Below are 20374 nucleotides of genomic sequence, written 5' to 3'. Positions count from 1 at the left end.
AGAGAGGAAGAAAGAGGGAGTGTTTCTGACATGGCATTCCCATCAGCCATAGCATAATGACAACTAGCCACTGTTCAAATGCGTATAGGCCAAACTCAGATACTGAAAACATTCTACCATTTGAGACTACCTACAGTACTTTTGAAGGGGCCCTGTTATGCTTTGTTGGGTTTTCTCTTTCCTGTAATGTGTTATATTGTTTTTGGTGCATGTAAATGGCAAAGGCTAAAATCCCTGTGTTTCGCTCCAGAGGGAGTTTCTCTCCAACATAGTGATATTGATATGTCAAATTTGCATTGGCTAGCGCTCCAACACATTATACGTGATAGTCTAAGGGTCGGGACATCTCTAAGCAGTTGACCAAACACAACTAAGCCGGCCACCAAACCAATCAGAGCAGACTCGGCTCTGATTGCAGACGGAGGGTGAAAAGAGCAACAAAAAAAAAAAAAGCACAGGCAGAATGAGAAAAATAAAGACTTTTTTGAACATTAGAGCATGAAACATGTTAAAGTAGAGGAACGAAATTCAAATATAAACTTCGAAAATAAGCATTATAGCGACTCTTTAAATAACACCTGACATCCAAAGAACAACAATAGTGTTAACTGTTTATTTATCAGAAGAAGAAGATATTTTTGTTTAAATAAAAGGGGCAGGACTGACTTCACATGTAAAAAAATTAAACCAACAAGCAGTGGATCCAGCAGGGGGCAAACACTGATAAATTATTCAATCAGAATGAGTTTCAGCAGCTTCACCTTGTAGTATGTTGCAGTTTGTGCCAATGAAAGCGCCAACCACCACTATAACCACCACCTCCCCTCTGCTCTATTCTCCCTGGCCTCAGAGGGTAGGTATGTGGGCTCAGTGCCAGCGGAGCCTGGGAGAAAAACACGGACCCTCTGAGGCAAGGCAGGTTACCACAGCAACAAACCCACCAGACCTGGGGGGGACGACCTCTCAAAATGTCAACATCTCCAGAAGAAAATATTTTCAGTCCATCATTGACTCTAAAAGGAGCTTTGACAGGAAGTCTTGGATTACAAGGTCATTGACATTTTGTTTATTAACTATTTTATCTGTTATCATCTTAAACATTTAACTTAAAAGTACAAATGTCAGCCAAATCATTCACAAGTATTATTATTTAAAAAAAGATTGTGAGCATTATAGTTGGCATTCAAAGTTTACTTTTGTCTGACACTAGTTCATTTTTTTACATACTTTTCTTAGATATAAAAATATATTATGCAGTTCCACTAATCAAGCAAATGTATGAAATTGGCTTCATATTGACGAAAAACTACTTTAAAATGCTCATACATGTTTTCGTCACGGACAAAAACTAAAACTAATTATATTATATAGTAATATAACAGTGGGTGGAGCCTGTGTAATACAGCATACTTACATATACTTTTAGTTTTGATTTGATACATTTTACTGACGCTTGAATTCAGGACTTTTACTGGTATTTACTGGGTTCACTGTGAATCAGATTTTTTTCAGTTTCACTTTTCATTGTTTTGTTTCATTTCATGCAGGAGATTGCCATTGCTTCTGAGCCACAGTCCCACTTCCTCCAGGCCATTTCCCTCAAATTCTGCAGGACTACTTCTCCATCCATCCACCAGTCCCAGTCACCTGACTCCCATCTCAACCTGCACACCTGTTCCTCATTCCACAATTACCCCACAGTACTTGTCCATCTACTATTTCCCAGATTGTCAATGTTACTTTGTGCATTCAATCTACAGACTCCTCGACCCTTGTTTGTAGCACGCTTTTTCCTCCCCATTCCTGTTCACCATTGGATCCTCCAGAGTAACATCAAAATGATATGTTTTGCTCATTTGATTGGTCTGATGGGTCTGCCTTTCATGCAGGACATCTAAAGCTGCATCCCATTAATGACCCGAATGTTAAAGAGGATATACAGCTCATTTTCAGATTTCACATTGGTATTTAGTGCCTCTACTGTGACATGTTTACATGCTTTGATGTTTGACTGTGCCGAAGCAAATATTTTCACCTCTGTCGGAAACCAGAGCCGAGCATAATGACAACTAGCCACGGTTAGCATGCTAGTACGCTAAACTAAGAAGGTGAGCATAGAAAACACAACTGATAGACTTCATGTTAGCATTCAACTCACTTTCTTTTAATTTAAAATCCCACATCCCAAAAATCTTTTCTCATGTGGCCCTTATCCTCTTCCGTACCCTCTCAGATTTCTTTCTACTAAGAGACAAACACACTGCTGGGCACTAGGACCCATGAGGCTGTTCAGCCTGTAACATCCCTGCGCTAGGACCCAACGGCCGGCCTCTTTGTCTCCTCTTCCGCCTCCTCCTCCTCTTCGTCCTCTCGTCTCACTCCGCGTCTCTCTCCATCAGCAGCGGTCTGGATGCTTGCAGGGACGGAAACATGGCTGTGAATCTGGGCAAGAACAGACTGGAACTGCTGACCGCCTACCAGGACGTCATTGACGAGACCTCGGACACTGACTGGTGAGTCCTGCAGCCCGGCGTTCTCTGTCTCTTTCCTCCCCCCTCTCTCTCTCTGCACCTCTTTCTCCTAGTGCTTCCCTGGGGGGTTTCTTGTCCGGGTTTGTGCACGCTGAGGATGCACCGTGCAGCACCAGCATCATACCCTTAGTGTTGAAAAACTACACACATGGAGGCCGGGTACTTTCACCAATACGATCTGAAAGACAGTTTATCTGCTACTGAATTTAATACAAGTATTCAGTTTTAAAGCACGAGGACGATTTAAATCAGTAAAAGTTTAGTTTTTCGGGGTTTTAAATCAAAGGGCAGCAGTAGTTTTTCGGGTCTGAACTGCACTGCAGAGTCAGTCGGTGCAAGTGTGCAACACTGTGTGCGCACTGTGCGCAAATTATTGTGCAAGACATGCTTTTGTTTCAGTTTTCTGTCGGGACAAGGTTTACTCGCAGCCAGCTGGAAGCAATTTTAGGATTTTTGTATGCAACGTGACTCGGTGGTTTGTGTGTGTGCGTGCGTGAGAGGGGGATAAAACGGGCCTGGTCCAGAGATAGTGATGAGCTCCTGCATCCCCAAACGAGGGGCGGAGAGGAGAGGGGCGAGGCCGGGGGATGGGAGGGGGAATGAGGGGAGGGGGACTTCCATCATCTCGCTTTGTGGCCTTTCCTCACTTGGAAAAAAACCTGCTGAAGTATTGAATGTGCACTCACTGTGCTCATTCAACATTATGTCCTCATGAAAGCCTAAGACTGATAATAAAGTTGCAAAATATCATTTTCAGGGGAATTTTTAAGTTTGTGCATGAATTTGGTACAAAAACAGAAAATGCTATTTTATCTGTTTTGTCAAACTATATTTAATAAGTAAATAAATCATGGACTACACAGTTCAAATGTGTCGGCCATCCAGGGATATCAGGCATGGCTGTTGGGGTTTCCCACGAGCATGAAACCATAATAGTTATTTCATAGGTGATTTAAAGTGATGCAGAGGATATGAGTGCCATTAGCTGTAGTACTTTTACAGGATTATCAATGTGGTTTGTCAAAGTGTTGCTGCCATCATGTCCTTGTTGTTGCGATATAGGGACTTAATGACCCAGGTAGGCATTTAGAGGAGGTAATATTTGACTTTGAGCAACACAGTATAGGTTAAACTGTAACCTGTTGTCCTTGGCGGTCACCACTGTAGCAGTGAAAAGAGAAATGACAGAAATGTGAAGGTCAGAGCATTTGCTTTCTCTACAATAAACATGCAATGACTGATTTTTTTGGCCACCTGGTGGCAGCGCGTAGCAACTTATGAACACAACATTAACATATCACCTTTTTTTAATTAAGTAACGTATAACACATCAAGCTGATACAAAAGGACTTATTTGTGCCTTATTCATTAATTGAAGTCCTTTATTCTGTCACTTTTGGCTCTGTTTTTGGTCAAAAACTCCTGCACATATATTTCACCATGTACACCAGCTGGTTTCTAATTGTCGGTCTGCTTTTGCTGCTGAGCAGGTAATGTGGTTTTGACAGCTTTTCTCAAATGTCATCATGAGCTTTCACCTTTTTTTCACACATTTTCATCTCTACATTTGATTAACAAAATAGAAGACCACAAGTCATTTCCAAATTGCTGGACGTTGTGCAGTGATTGAGCTCAGGTTACAGATCCTGTTTGGATTTGTTTGGAGCTTAACACTCTCTGTAGTCTCCATCTTAACTATGAAATGTGAACCTGTGCCATCTGTTGCCGGTCATTAGTCTAAATGAGGTCAGAATGACTTAAAAACACACGCAGTGGTTCTGCTTTCAGCTGTAGCCATTGTGATTTTGTGGGAGGTTTCTCTTCCTCATCTTGACTAGAACACAGTTTGGATTTCTCTGTCTAGTTCTTAATCATAACATTGACAAAGATGGCACATATTGCATGCGATAGTTGATTGAGAGTAAAATGACATACAGGAAATTGAACAAATCCAGAGGGATTGTTACAGCACATTTATGAGTTACTTTAATTACTGCACGGTCAAAAGAATTTGAAAAAATACCTGGTTAATTTGAACCATATTACATATGAATCCTAATTTATAAGAGGGAAAAATCATTTTTATGTTAATCTTTTATTTAAAAAATGATTCTTAAGTTTGTATAGTATAATGTGCAAGGACATCGCAACATGCCGATATTTAATTTTAAATGGTATCATGGTACCATTTCACAAACATCATACCTCCATATTTGAATTTGATTAATAATTCAGCCCTAACTATAGCACAAAAAGGTAGAATTGGAGGGTTGTAAGAGGTTTACCTCGTATGGTAGTTTATTTTCTCCAGCGATGCACAGACGTCATTATCAGCTCTTTAAGTTGTTGATCCTCAGGGACATGATGCCTTACCCTTCATATGTCCTGACCCTTATGTCCTGTTCGTGTGAGTGACAGCTGCCAACATTCAACCCAAAGCTTAATGTTTCAATGTTGTTCCTCTCAAATGTTTGCTTGTTCTGTGGGATGATCTGCTGCAGCAGAGGGCCTCAGGCCTGCCCCCGTTTTTCACACTTGATGAGGTTCGAACAAAGGCGGAGACCTCCAAATACCGCTGACCCCAAACAACATGGGACACCCTGCACCCCCTCTGCCCTAATAATGACACACCCATGATCCATGAATCTATGATCTGTTAAAGATAAATAAGTGTAGCAGTAGTGGGGTCTTAGACATTGTTCAGCAGTTTAAATAGATCTGGTTTTGTGGAAGTTCATAAAATCAACCAATCAGAGCTTTAAGGTATTAATTATTATGTGCCTGCAAAGTTAGCTAGCATCCTAGATATAAATGGCATCAAGAACATGTATATCATCTACATCAAACATGATTACCTTCCATATCACCTATTGGAACCTCAGCATTTCTTTGTACAAACAGGTCCACAGATAAGTAGTTCCTTACTAATTGAATTCCCTTTTAGTTCCAGACATAATTTATTTCAAGCTGGGAATTAGTTCTTTCATCAACATGTTATTCATCTTCATTTCTTCCTACATCTTCTTTGTCTTGTAAAGGTTTGAATTGTGTCTCCTGCTTTCTCTTTGTCAAATGAATCAGGAAGATTTTCTTTTTTCCTCCTGAAACACAAAGCTGTGGAAGTGTATTCATTAATGACGACATCCTCACATAATGCATGTCGCTGTGAATGGGCCTTATCTCTAGCTCCCTCCCTCACACATCCTCGACCCTTTGAGCTCTAACTTCAGGCAACACAAACTCTATTATAAATGTTCTTACTATGCATCACATAATAGCTTAGTTCTTAGTAATTAGGACTCAAAGAGGCCTTTTAAAGCTTTTGGGGGTTTTCCCTTTCCTATAGTGTGTTATAAAGTTTGTTGTGCATGTAAATGGTCTGCAAAGGCTAAAATCCTTGTGTTCCCCCCCAGAGGGAGTTTCTCTCCCACACACCCTGACTGAAACTCCTCCATTGGACTCTTTTGTTTACTTCTGTAACATAGTGACATCAATATGTAGGGAGTCACGCTTCTATATAGCGTTCCAACACATTGTAGGTGATTGCTAAGGGGTGGGCCTTCTCCAAGCAGTTGACCAATCACAACAGAGCCGGCCAGCTAACCAATCAGAGAAGATTGGGCTCTGGTTTCAGACAGAGGGTAAAAAGAGGAGCTGCAGCACAGGCGGTATGAGAAAAATAAAGAGCTTTTTGAACATAAAAGCATGTTATCATGTCAGGCACATAATACAATGAAAATGAGCAAAATAGGGCCCCTTCAAAAAAGGCAGTTCACCACTTTGCTCCAGACTGAAATATCTTAATGGCTTATGTAAATGACAATGATGATCCTCTTGATTAATTTTTTTAACTTTAATTTTGTGGTTTTCAGTGAAATATCTGGGCTTGCTATTGGATAAATGAGGATGGTCTTAAGTTATCGTTTTTGTTGTATACCTTACCCAATTTTTCCCATCTTTTGTCAAAGATATGAACATGAGATCCAAGAGATATAAGATAGGCTTGAGTTCTTTTTATCATTTCATCCAGTACCTGAAGAAAGAAGAAAATAATCTTGTATCTTAAACCACAAAATGTCAGACTGTAGTGAAGGTGAAATGTGCAGAGAGCGATTCAGGGTTATCCAATATCAAACAATCTGCAGACATTCAGGAATGCTGAGCACTCGGTGGCCCCTGATTGGCCCAAGGCTGCTGTCATGTGACCATTTGACCCCCTCCAGCTGTTTGAGGAAGCCATTACCTGATGTGTCACCTCTGATGCGCCGACAACAGATGAAGCTTTTGGTAAGAGGAGCCGAGCTGGAGGGTCGGCGAACTCTGAATCATGTTTCATTAACTGAAGCCCAAAGAGCCATCAGATCTGATACATTTGTCCTTTTGATGATCTTGTTGCCCTTGCTGACATTTTTCTACCCAGCTAGTCATTTATTAATGTCTTCTTTTACCCCTGGGAGAACTTTTTAGTCACTCAAGGTTTCAAGGTCTGTCAGTCAGCACTGGAGAGCTTTGATGTCAAAGGAAAAACAAAACACTTCAGCTACAGGCCATTTACTTTGGCACTTGGATTTCAGTGTTCTTTGTTGCAGGATTTACTTAGATGGGTTATACATAAAAGGAACAGGAGTGTAGAAATGTACTGAATGCAAATACTTTCATACGAGGGTTGACCTAAGATGAGTTATAGCCTTCATGATCTCCACTGAAAACCATGTGGATAAGAAGGATTTAACATAATCAAATCACAAGGAGGGTCAAAAAGCAATTTTATAAACAGTATAACGTATAGAAAATGAGTGCATGGGCATATTCAATGATGTACATTATAAGTTTGGATTCCTGTCCAAACCAGGATCATTTCTAATATAGAAGGATGATTTTAATATATCCTCAGTGTACAATTAAACAGCAAACACAGACGTTAAATGTTGCTGCTGCAAGGACTTGTGAGACAGCCTTTTCTCCTTTCCTTTGGTAAAGGATGATCCAATTACAGGAAATAATCAAGGAAGCATTGATGCACTTTTCCTGATCAGTTTAAATATGTACTAGGGGCTGTGAAATTGTAGTTCAAATATCTTTTAGTATATTGGTGATGTTTTGATTACTCAATTAATCGTGTTGTCAATAAAAAGTCAGAAAACATTGATAATTGCAATTCCTACAGAATACAAATATTCATATAACTGTACTATTAACGACACAAAGCCTAAAATTCACACTTGTGATAACTAGGGCTATGATATGTCATCAAAAATGTTCCACTCGTTTACTAATTGTTTAATTTGGGAGCACTGATATAAAATAGTAAGAAAACATGTAACCCGATGCCAGTCATATGATATTTATCCATTTTCTGCAAGTACATTGATGTGTTTTTTTTAATGAATACTTACACTACGAAGTGATTTTTCTTGAAAATATTGACTCATAGAGTATGTTAATGTCGTGTAGTCAAACCTCGGCTCCCGTCATTGATTATTTCCTCTTGACTAGTTGGTGCCACTGAGAGAGAAACCATACTGTTAATGGGTGTGAACACACACAGATGGAGACTTCTTCAGATCGGCTTCGTATTTCTAACGACTGATTCATCAATGTGATCAGACCGGGTGATCTTTGAGCTCTTGTGACATAGCTTCTATTTTCTTCTTCTCTTAAATGTAATAAAGCCATATGCAGTATTAAACTGTCTGGAATGCAGCTCGTAGACATATATTTTTCTCTTTTTCTGATAAATATAGAACAGGGTCAGTAGTACACTCAGCCTCCTACCTTTTACCACGTTAACTGTGAGAAACGCAGTACGACATCATCTCCCCAGAAAATGTTACGCGTTTACGCTTTTAAACTTGAATATTTGTAGTCTCACTGCTCAAAACATCATTTATTTGTTAAAGGACCCCTATTATGCAAAATGCACTTTTTGATGTCTTTCATACACAAATACGTGTCCCCGGTGTGTAAGGAGACTCACAAAGTGTCAGAAAATACAACCCTCTCTCTTTCCTCTAAAAACCGTGGTACAAACGAGCTGATCCAGATTTGCTGCCGATATGATGTCATAACCGAAATGTGAACATTAAACTCCTGGTAACGTCCCGCCCACGTGACACGTCCGAACCTACTGTCCGCAATATACAGTCGCGAGCTGAATCCCCTCCGCAGCTTCTGTGTCTGTGTATTCAGCAGGATGTCTGCAGGAGGGACTTAGAGTTGTTAATATAATACATATGTCTCTGTTGTAGTGTTAAACACTGATAAGTGTTTCAGAAATAATGCTTGATGTGGTTTGGAACATAATATGGGGTTTAATCACGGCAGCGTTTAGCTGAGTTTCTCCATTAGAAACTTCTCTCTTCAGACAGAGAGCTGCATGATGCTCCAAAGGGGCGTGGCCAGCTTCAGGTCAGCTCAAATTTCAAGTGACAGTCACTGAATCAGCACTTCAGGATCAGGGCTGAAATAGAGGGGGCATGAGGCATGCTACAATGGGTGATCTGTTTGGTATTTTGAGCAAAACACTACACAGACAAGTGTTGTATAGATATTGCAATATATTGTTAAAATATAGCATAATAGGAGACCTTTAAGTCAACTGTTTTTAATTTACTGTCCAGTCTTATGAGGACCAAACCGAAGTCAGAGAGCCTTAAGCCCTGTGTAAAGTTAAACAGCAATACCCTAAGTATTCCCTTTGGAATCCCATCTTTTACCTTTTTTTTATTACAATTTTAAACAGTCTAACTAACAGTATGTATGTACCCATGCTAGCATGCTAATTGTGTAGCCTGTTAGCTATTAGCCCAACAGCTAAAGAAGTTCACCTACCATAAGCGTTACTTGCCTCTAGCACAGCAAGATTTACTTGTCTTTGCCATTTTCTGCTGTACTCAGGCTTTAAATCTTTTGCTATTCCTGTTTTCTGTTATTTATTTAGACGTTTATTGATCAGGGATAAATGCATTAAACATTATTTCATATGAAATACAAAATGGATGTCATGCATACAAGTTTCTAGCTGATGCTAATTTGCAACCCCTGTCCCTGGTTAGGCTTTTGCCTGTTGTAGCCTCCACTCTCTTTCTGCTAGCCTCTTGTGCAGTGTAGGTTTTTCCTTCTTATCTCCCTCCCTCATCTCCTTTTCTTCTTGCTGGCATCTAGCTCCATAAAAGGGTTGTAACCTTCAGTAAATGTCTCAGAGAAATGTGAGATTGCAGCTCCGGCGGCGGCAGTGTGTCAGGCCGAGGTCAGTGTGATGATGAGGGAGGAAGAGGGTGACATTACGCTGCAATAAAGGCGATGCAACAGCAAATCATAACCAGGAACTCCTCAGGTCTTACAGGGAGAGAGGCTTTTTTATTTATTTTTTACATATTTTCATCACCAAAACCCTGTGAAATAGAGGGGGAAAGATACAGAACTAACACTGAACAATTGTTGTTAATTAGGATTGAAATAGTTGAAAAATACCTAAAGAAGATATTGGTTGTTTCCATTATGAAGGGAAAGATCCTGTGCTGTTGAAAGGTGAACCAGGGACATGCAAATACTAAGCAGCATTGGGAATGAATGACAGTATACTATACATAAATATGTCTTCCTTTTTACCTGATGATCTAAATACATTGTTAAATGTGTTGCTAGTATAAGGCAGAGGGTCAATGCTCAAAGGTTATCAAGATTTGTTTTACTTTCCAAGACAATTTTCCTTTATTTTAACTAGAATCCACGCACAATTATTCATTAAACCTGCTCTCATGGGACAACCAAAGCGAGATTATGGTGTCTCGTCCTGGACCTGCAGATTCACTAAAGCCTCTTCTGCTGCAGTTTTTCTAGTAAAGAGTGTTTTTTGACCCAATACAAATACTCCCTGAGATGATGAATTCAATGTCAAGATGACTTGCCCCAGTTTGACCTGATGATTTCTCCTCCCGAGGCTACACATTTTCTCTTTTGATTGTACAATATGGAGCTCTGTGCAGTTGCAGCTGGTGGGTGGTGCAGTGGACTCAACTGAAAATGAATGAGTTTTCATCCAAAGCTGGTTCAGTATTCAAACTATTCTGAGTGTCTTGATATCAGCTTTACATCTGGTAGTAAGCAGGGAGGTTTCTTCACTCAGAATAATCTATGCTCTGATGTCAGTGGTGAATATTTGGAGGTTTTCAAAGAGATAAAGATAAGATTTATTGAACTGTTTTGCGCTCGGTCTTGATTCAAGGTCAGTATGAGTACCTCTTTGCTCACTCCTGACTTTCTTTGATATTTTGAGTTTACCCCTGATCTCAGTTGACAATTTACATATTTAAACACCCTAAGACACAAACATTTCCTTCCATTTAATATTTTCACACCGTGTTTACTGATAAGCATTCTTGTTCCTCTTTATGATGTTCTTCTTGCCATGTTATTTCTACCAGCTGTAAATTACCGAGGCTGACAAACGCACTACGAGGGCCTAAAACACGAAGAAACACGATTCATTTTTAATAGCGATGTAAATATGAAAACATTAATGTTCCAGAACACATGCAAGTTCAATTGTTATAACCCAATAAAACTCACTCTTTATGTACGTTTCCAGTGACAGAGATTGTTGGCCAAATGTATCATTCCAGACGCCAACAAGCGCTCACTTTTTAGTTTCCTTGTGTCCGTTGTTTCGAGATTCTTGCAGCATTTTGTTTATGCAGCGCTTTTAGTAAATGCTGCCCAGCTTTTGTCAACTTTGTGAATGTTTTCTAAATGCTGTGCATGTGTTGTCAAGTTGGTGAAGATGTTTCTTGACTTGCATGTGTTTGGCACAATTGTGTTTTTTTTATTGCATCATTTTAAAAATGTTTCTCTTATTGGGGCCGTTGCAACGCGTTAGTTTGCCCTTTCGGCCACCATAATTGATGACTTAAATGCATATTTTCTACGTTCTTTGATGAAACATTTCAGTGCTACATAGATGTGACAAAAGCAGATATTTCCACACAGGAGTCAATAAAAATGAACTCGACCAGGAAAATCTATAAATGCACTTAAGCCAAAGCCTGAGTTTTGTTAAATGAACATTCTGTCCACTTAATAAAAACAGTGAGTCAGTGCAGTGAAATCAAACAGGCCAAGTGTCAGGCCGACACTTTGCTGCTGTCAGAGATTTTAAGTTCAACAAGGGAGCGTTGCGGTTTGTAACCTCAAAGCCTTTTACTGAATCTGTTTCCTCCGTGTGAATCATTTGGACTCTGCTCTCATAGCAGGAGGGAGCGAGGAAGAAGAAGAGGAGATTAAATTGGGAAGAAAAAAGAAGAGTGCATCTCTTATTTTTAGCTTTGCTTTCACACATAGAACACATTTAAATGTAAAACCAGAGTTACACAACTCCTGCTCTGTTTGCAGAAAGAGAGCAATCAGAAATAAGGTATAAGTCTTTTTTTATTTTATCTGGCAGACATTGTGATACTCTTCTAACATCTTAGGCTCATTATTAGATTAGACTTCCATTAACACCATAAAGTATGGACCATTCCTGCTTACATGTTTTTTTTTCAATGACAACATTATTTCAAATAATCAGACTTTCTGAATAAAGACAGGGTTGCTCCAGGACTGTATTTGCAGTGTTGAAACTAGTTGTAGAAATACTACACATATAACTGTTAACTCAATAACTGTTATAACTAACTGCAGTCAAACAGAATGCTACTTAGACAGGAAAAACTGAAGAAACATATATAGCAAAGGCATAACACACCTGATGCAGCTTCTCAAATAATGCCTGTACAGATTAATGTTGAGATAATTACTTTTTTACCTGCTTAAACTCCCAAACTTCATCTGCATTTATTAAATAAGTGTTGCAGCTGATGAAGCGAGGTGTGATTCTGCGCCTTTTTCACTCCTCCAGTCCGATTTTTCACTGGCCAGTTTTCTGTTTTTCTCACCAGAAGTGGTGTCAATCATTTATTTTGGGGCCTTGTTGAAGTGATATGTGTCTGGTTTTTCCACAGTCACACTGATAGTCACAGGGACCATAGGGGAAATTGATGTATGACTTTGCGAGGTGAAATAAAGCTCTGATTAGGTGTGTATGTGTATTTTAGAGACTTTAAATGATTCGTGTGTGTGTGTGTGTGTGTGTGTGTTTGAATGTGTGTGTGAGCCTGCAGTGAGGTGTGTTGTGAGTCTTGCTATGCAATCATAATGGAGTTAAGAGTCCATTTAAACACATTTATTTACTGTATGCTCAATAAGGAACATAATTACAGTAAGATACAAGTAGCCGGGGAAACACTTAAATCCACATATGTACAGTTTTCAGGTAATTATTATTATTTATTATTATTAATATATACACATATTTAATTAAAAAAATATATATATTTATTTTATTTGTAATTGTATCATTTTTTTTAAGTATGTAAATTTGTGTTTTTACTAAATTATTGCAGGTTAGACGATTTCAAATGGCTCAAAATCTCCTTATATAAATAAAAATACAATAAAAATATATGTTTTTATTATGATTTTCAAACCTGATTTGCTTAATATTGAAAAAATCTGACTGACTGAATTGAAGTGATATCTTGCCTGATGTTATGTTTTTATTCATGTTAAATGATGTTTATTTCACTCCAGACTAAGCTGCTGTTGTTCAGACTGATGTCAGAAACTCAGATTTTTAAAATGCTGGTGGCAGTTGTGACTCTGAGACTCAATAGCAATTAGTGTGTTGTTTAATTGAATAAAAAGCCATCAGACATGCTGCTGGAGCTCTGACTGGATTCGGATTGGAAGTCAATGCAATTCAGTCTGTATCGCCTCTCGTTGGACCTGTGCACTGCAGTGTAATGGCTTTTTAAATCAGTTACCCTTTGCACAAAGTGGACTTTAGCTGTAACTGTATTTAGGGATGTTGACCTCCGCAGTATCTGCTGTTTGATGAGGAAGATGATGACAACATGGCAGCATGCAGGCAGCAAAGGTCAACTTGTTTTGCACCACATGAAGAATGTAGGGTCAACAAAGCTTTTTTATTTTATCATCCCATACTTTTTTTGTTGGTGAGAGCAGGTTGGCTGTCTTTTTTTTCCAGGCTCCTCTTTATCAGTCCCTGTTTAATGTTCTTCTCCATTCTCCAAGATTGAGATATTCCAAGTTTAGAGGCCTTGCGGTCATACGTTTAATGGCTACGGTTTAGTTTTGGCGATAAATATCTTAAATCCTAGGCTTCTCCATGAGTTCAACAAACAATATGCATAAGACATCGACCATAAAAATGGTGCAAGAAGATGCATAAATAAATAAAAATATTGCAAGAGAATGTTGCAAGTTACTGAACTAGATGCCGAATGTATGAAATGAAGAACGTATTATTTTCTCCTATAATTTCTACTTTTTCCATGAAAAATCTGTCGTCTCTATTTGAGTTATTATAAAATTCTCCACTCCCTGTGCTTCTTGTCAACGCTCCTACTCTAACTCAGAAAGCTGACTGTGATCTGAGTCTTTGTTTTTGGTTTCTATCTCTCTGTCTACCCCCTGAAAGCCTCCTTTCAGACTAAACTTACAGATGTAAATGTGTTTGAGACTCACCGTTCATTCCTCTCTCTGTGTAAACCATGTATGGAGGGACGGAGTGTGTGTCCTCTGTGGATCTGAGTCACACTGACACTGTGACAGAGAAACATCACTCTTATCTCTCCATGTTATTGCTCTTTGTTTTTTGTGTAAGAGCTTATGAGTGGGTACGATGGTGCAATGTCTGTGTGTGTGTGTGTGGGTGTGTGTGGGAGTGTGTGTATGTGAGTGCAGTTCAATTTGAGGGCAAACATACAACAGATTGAGCCTCTTAACTGAACACCTAAATTATATTTGCAAATCCAGTCCCTTCTTTCAGTGCTGGAATGTAACTTGGAAAGCTCATTTACTTAAGTACTCAAATCCCTTTTGATTTGTACTACTTACCACTCAACTACAATTCAGAATACTCTATTGTCCATAACATGTACATATAATGGAAATGTGTGTTTGGCACTGGCAAATAAAATAAAATAACCCACACCATACACTCCACAACATACAATACATACATACAAAACATTTGATTTGTAAATTCCATTAAAGTCACTAATTGGAGTCTTAATTGAAAAGTGCAGAGTGCTTTGTTCTTCCTCTGTCTCGGGTCCATTAACATATCAGTTGTTAAAATTATACATTAAAAGTAGGTGATCCTTGAGGCTTAAAAGGCGGTTAATGTGTGTGTGTGTGTGTGTGTGTGTGTGTGTGTGTGTGTGTGTGTGTGTGTGTGTGTGTGTGTGTGTGTGTGTGTGTGTGTGTGTGTGTGTGTGTGTGTGTGTGTGTGTGTGTGTGTGTGTGTGTGTGTGTGTGTGTGTGTGTGTGTGTGTGTGTGTGTGTGTGTGTGTGTGTGTGTGTGTGTGTGTGTGTGTGTGTTGTAGGGGAGCCTTGCTGTTATTAACAGGCTGTTATTTAGGATAGTCACAGCTGATGGAATAAAGGATTTTGTATGGTCCACACTTCCTGGCCATTGGGACCTTTAGTCTGTGGATTGAATTCCATTATGTCAAGAATGTTATGTTTTTCTTTTAAAATATTAAGGGTAACGTTTGCCTTCATGGTTTTAAAGCAATTATCCTACTTATTAAGCTCAATTAGCTATTTAATTTTTTTATTTCCTATTTCAGCTGCAAATTGCATCGTCATAAATCGAAAGGCAGAACTGGTTTTCTGAGAAAAAAGTTTTCAATTAAGTTTTCAATCGATGATGATCTTATAGAATATGTTGTGTTGCTGCAGATTAAACAACTAAGCCTTACCAGTTATTTTTAGCTTTTACATTTAGCAAAGGGATTATTGATGATTCGTGTATCCAATAATAATTCAAATAAAACACAAATCATGTCAAAAATCTCACTTAAAACTGGGTTAAATTTGTTTGATGTTGAACTATTTGTCGAGGTCTAGATTGACATATAACCATTGTTTTAACAGCACATTATTGATGAGATTTCATAGCAGCTCTCATATCCAGTACATGAAGCAATCTAATGAAAGGAAATGAAAGCAGAACTTCAGACAGCAGCAGTCAGTGGGCATTGGGGGAGGGGAGAGGGAGATTGAGAGGGAGCTGATGAGGATTTGGAGAGGGATAGAAACTGAAACTAGTAGCTAAAGAGGTCAATGAAGGGGGGGGGGGGGGGTTTAACTACTGCAGTACTGTTGACTAGAGGCCAAATCGGAGTTAGTGGGTGTGAGTGTTAGATACTATTAGGATCATCATTCAAAGTTTTTCAATTTTTATTTCAACTGAGACATATTATTTTGCGTCTAAGAACATTTATTTATTACAAACCTATGTGCTTTTCTTTTCCTTTCTATAGTGTTCTTTTGTGTTTCAGAATCAATAATTATTATTACTGGGGTCAACAAAGCTTTGATTGACGGAATGACACTTGGCGTGCACACACACACACACACACACACACACACACACACACACACACACACACACACACACACACAGTAGGTTTAGATCACCACCACCATATATTGTACTTTGCTTGTTGTCACCCAGAGACAAAAAACAAACACATGTGGAAGAAATAAAAGTCTGCAGACTGCAGGGCGAGGCTCGGTTCTGTGAATAATCCACAGCTGGGACTGTTACAACACTACACACACACACACACACACACACACACACACACACACACACACACACACACACACACACACACACACACACACACACACACACACACACACACACTCTGATTTAAGACTTTCAACAATTCACTGAGGCCACTTAGCAGCTAGCAGCTGGATAGCTCATCACTGGATGTCAAGGCAGGTCAGACCCACACACACACACACACACACACACACACACACACACACACACACACACACACACACACACACACACACAGCTGTACACTTTAGACCGAGATGCAAGACTGAATATACCAATACATTTAATACAATGACAATCACAATGCTTTATTTATTCCTGGGGGAAATTTGCTTTTTGTGACACTTACTCTTTTAGAATCAAATAAAATCAATAAAATCTAATACAAATATTCAAATAAACAGAATTTAGGTGTTTAATTTCAGTGCATTGACATAAAGTTATGACATTATAAAATATGAAAGAAATGGCATTTTATGATATATAAAGTGGTGTATTGCTATTAATAAGATATTATTTTGAATATAAAATGTTATACAGTAATAATGCTAAGTGTTTGCAGAAGAAGCTGCAGGTTAAATAAAGTTGATGTCTTCAGTGTAGACAGTAGATATTACAATAGGGCTTTACTGTAAGCCCCGACTGAGGCTATGCAGTTTGAATTACTCTAAACTGCTCCATGTGGAGAAAGCCGGACAATATTTCTCATACAGTATGCGGACAATAGATTCCTCACTCAAGTGTTTTTTTTAGCTTCTGGCTTTTCCAGAGCTGCATATATTTTTGTCTTCCAGCAAAATGAAATCCCGGAGTCCTGAGTCTCACAGGACAAAAAACTGAACCTCACCAAGAAACAGTGGTTGAGAAGGTCAGAAAATCCCAGTCTAATCTTCACAGCCGGGGGTTAGAGGTTTTAGAAGATTTTCGGGACGAGACATTTAGCCGTTAAACCCCTCCAAACCAAATCCATGGGTCCCTCACTTCCCTAACAAACACTAAAGGGTTGGTAGAATTATAATTTTGTGGGCATTTAAAGAAAGGACAATTAGAAAAAAATATACAATAATGGCTTGAGCCCAAAAGAAACCGGATCCACATATACAGTATGTGCTGGTTGGGATATTATTTTACAGTTGTAGAATGAAACGATATGTCAGATTGACTCAATTATCAGTTTAAGGTCCCCAAATATCCTCTATTTCAGCCGCAGATATAAACAAAACATCGTCTCTGAAGATCATTCATCATAACATTAAAACTTTCTGAGTCTCTTCACACACTGGGGACACATTTATCTATAAAAGACATGTGAATTTTGCGTAATAAGTGACCTTTAAACTATAGTATTAATGTAGCTAAATAACCTAATACGTACACACATAGTGTTCTTTGCAAAAATGACTTATGAAGGATTTAATGAATAAAAAAACGATCATTTAAAAGATTCGACTAGCAGCATTACCATTCTGATTCCATTCTTCCAATGTTTTTACCTCTCTTTCTGTCTACCTCAGCTAGTGTTGAGCCTTTGAACACAAACTGCTGCTGTGTTTAATCGAGGAGGAAGCAGAAAAACGGCGTTACATGGACGCAGTTTACTGGAGTTGTTTTGATCGGAAAGCCCCCTGGCGCGCGCGCACACACACACACACACACACACACACACACACACACACACACACACACACACACACACACACACACACACACACACACACACACACACACACACACACACACACACACACACACACACACACACACACACACACACACACACACACACACACACACACAAATTGTCCATGTACTGTATCCCAGTGTGGTCTTGGTCTCCTTCCTGTAGGAGTGTGTGCACGTTCCCTGTGTGAACAATTACTACAGAGCTGTTTACTTCCAGAAACTACTCTCTCCATATGCCTCCTCTTTAGAGGCAGAGATTACAGGCGCTGTGGTCCAGTTCACTCTGTGCCTCCTTTTGTTTTTGCCTGCTTTATCAACTAAAGGCCTTTTGTTGAATGCAGACACAGACATACCAAATCTATAAATCAACCAGTAATCTTTTACTCAAGCAAAAACAGTAATACCACCCTTCGAAATGATCTAATATAACACGTATTCTTTTAGTGTGCATTAAAACGCAGACCATACATGGATGTACCCCTTTTTGCAACATTACCACACTCTGCGTTTCAAATACATCATACAAATTATTGAAATATTATTTTCGAGGCGTTTAGCTAACCATCATGTTAGTGTGGTCAATTTGACTTTTTCTAATTTATTTTCTATCTTGGCCTATACTTTCCATGTTAAATATTGACCTGAAGTGTAACTAGTAACTTATCTGCAGAACGAAGTGAGGTGAAATCTTCATCTCTCATGTAGTATTTACATAAGAAACTAATATTTCACTGCTTTCCTAAAGTTTATCAGTTAACATTCACAGAAAAATGGTCCCAACTAATAGGTAAGATGTTGTCTTTTGAATGCTGTTGAAGCAGGTTTTAGATGTTACCAAGATGCATAAAAAACCTTTTTAACTATTTGTTCCACAGATTTAACTGTGATCTATATTTTGACACTAAAATCTGTGTTTGCTGTGAAATTCTGTGCTTCGTTAGCGTCTCACCTAACTACAGGTGTATGTCAAGGTAAACCATCCACATCATAATGTCACTTCTCACCCGGTGGGAATACTCCAGCTCTTCTCTGGGAGGTGGCGGCTGTCGTTCTGCATTTACATCTCAGCCTGCAGCTGACAGTCCAGAGCCACTTACTGCTTATGGAAAATATTGCTTCATGCAACCAGTATTTAGTCGGCAAAAACAACCTCTATAACCATCAGGTTTTTTTTTACAATGTTCTTTCGGGTTGTTTGAGCTGGTGTTCAAGCTGTCAATCAAAATATGGTTCAGGCTTAACAACTGGAGAGGCTCTTGGGTAGTAATTAAGAAAAAACAAACAAACCACATTATATGTGATTTAGATACACTCTGAAATACATTTTTGCAATAAGGTCTGTGTATTCCCCATCACTTCCAACTGGATCACATTAGGAAGTCATCGTAATATCCGGCATGAAGCACAATTTCTTTCAATGTTTATAAGGGCACCTGACATATACCTATCCTTTCTCAGGACAAGTTTTCAGTAACTCATTATTTTAAAAACATAAATACTGCAGTTGTAAAACTCATTGCCTGCAGGTGGCGCAGGTGTTGATATTGCTAGTCTGAACTGCTGTTTCTTTCCTATTCTATATGTGGTGCATGATGACAGGTGTGGCAAAAAAAGACTGACAAACTCCTCTTTTTGAGAATATGCACCCTGTGAAATGTTAATTGGCTCCATGATGTGCCTGGCTGGTGCTGTGAAATAACAAATCTTAAATCCTTTTTATTGCGTGATGCATGACCGTTTTTAACACTCCTGCTGATGTGTTGCTGACTGAAACACCTGCAGCACCAGAGCTGTGGGAGTGAGTCTGACTCAACAGCAGAGCGTGAAAACAGGTCACTGTTTTATTCAGAAAGTTGAGGTTTTGACACAATGCCGAAGTTCAGAGGAGTTTAAAAATATTCCACACCTGTCTATTCAAACGTCTTACTTTTTATATTTCATCACTAACACTCCTTTCCTTTTGTTTAAAGGGACAGTCTTATGTTGCACTCAGGAGTGGAGCCACTGTACAAGGAAAAACCTGAACCGTTGACTTTACTTATGCGTAAGCTATAATATGAAGTTTAAATAAGAAATAGGATCAACTTAATACTTTCGCTTTCAACTAACCTGAAACAGTTATGTGATTTTTTTTTACATAATACATTTAATTAAAGTCAACATTTCAGTTTTTTCAGTATAATTTAATGTTATCAGTTTGGTCCATCCATCTGAGTTTTTTCCCTTTGAATGAGAATGTATTACAGCCATCAATTAACAATACAATTCCCCCTCCTAGATGTTCAGCTATCCCCTGAACATGGCGGATATTCTGTGCACTGACACAGCAACATGACTTAAAACAGAGGAATGCATTCAGACTGTATAATCTCAAGCTTTTTTCAGTTTTTTTTTTCATCATATCTTTGTTTATGTTCAAGGTCTAGTGGCACCATCTACAGACTTGGCAGATTAATAG

At 38.8% G+C, this 20374-nt stretch overlaps 1 protein-coding gene across 2 annotated transcripts in view; it reads left to right on the top strand.

The window, feature by feature from the left end:
• Nucleotides 1–2000: 2000 nt before the first annotated feature.
• The window catches only part of dbn1 (drebrin 1), an 85926-nt gene continuing 67552 nt past the window's right edge, over nt 2001–20374 (top strand). For both annotated transcript variants that reach the window (XM_063895817.1, XM_063895816.1), the window contains exons 1-2: nt 2001–2108; nt 2234–2513. In XM_063895817.1, coding sequence (XP_063751887.1) covers nt 2431–2513 — 83 coding nt within the window. In that variant the 5' untranslated portion in view covers nt 2001–2108; nt 2234–2430. The remainder of the gene's footprint in view (nt 2109–2233; nt 2514–20374) is intronic.

The sequence above is a fragment of the Eleginops maclovinus genome, chromosome 11, assembly GCF_036324505.1.
Source record: "Eleginops maclovinus isolate JMC-PN-2008 ecotype Puerto Natales chromosome 11, JC_Emac_rtc_rv5, whole genome shotgun sequence".
Classification (NCBI taxonomy): domain Eukaryota; kingdom Metazoa; phylum Chordata; class Actinopteri; order Perciformes; family Eleginopidae; genus Eleginops; species Eleginops maclovinus.
Note: the sequence above shows the minus strand (reverse complement) of the source record. Positions and strands in the feature narration are given on the sequence as shown.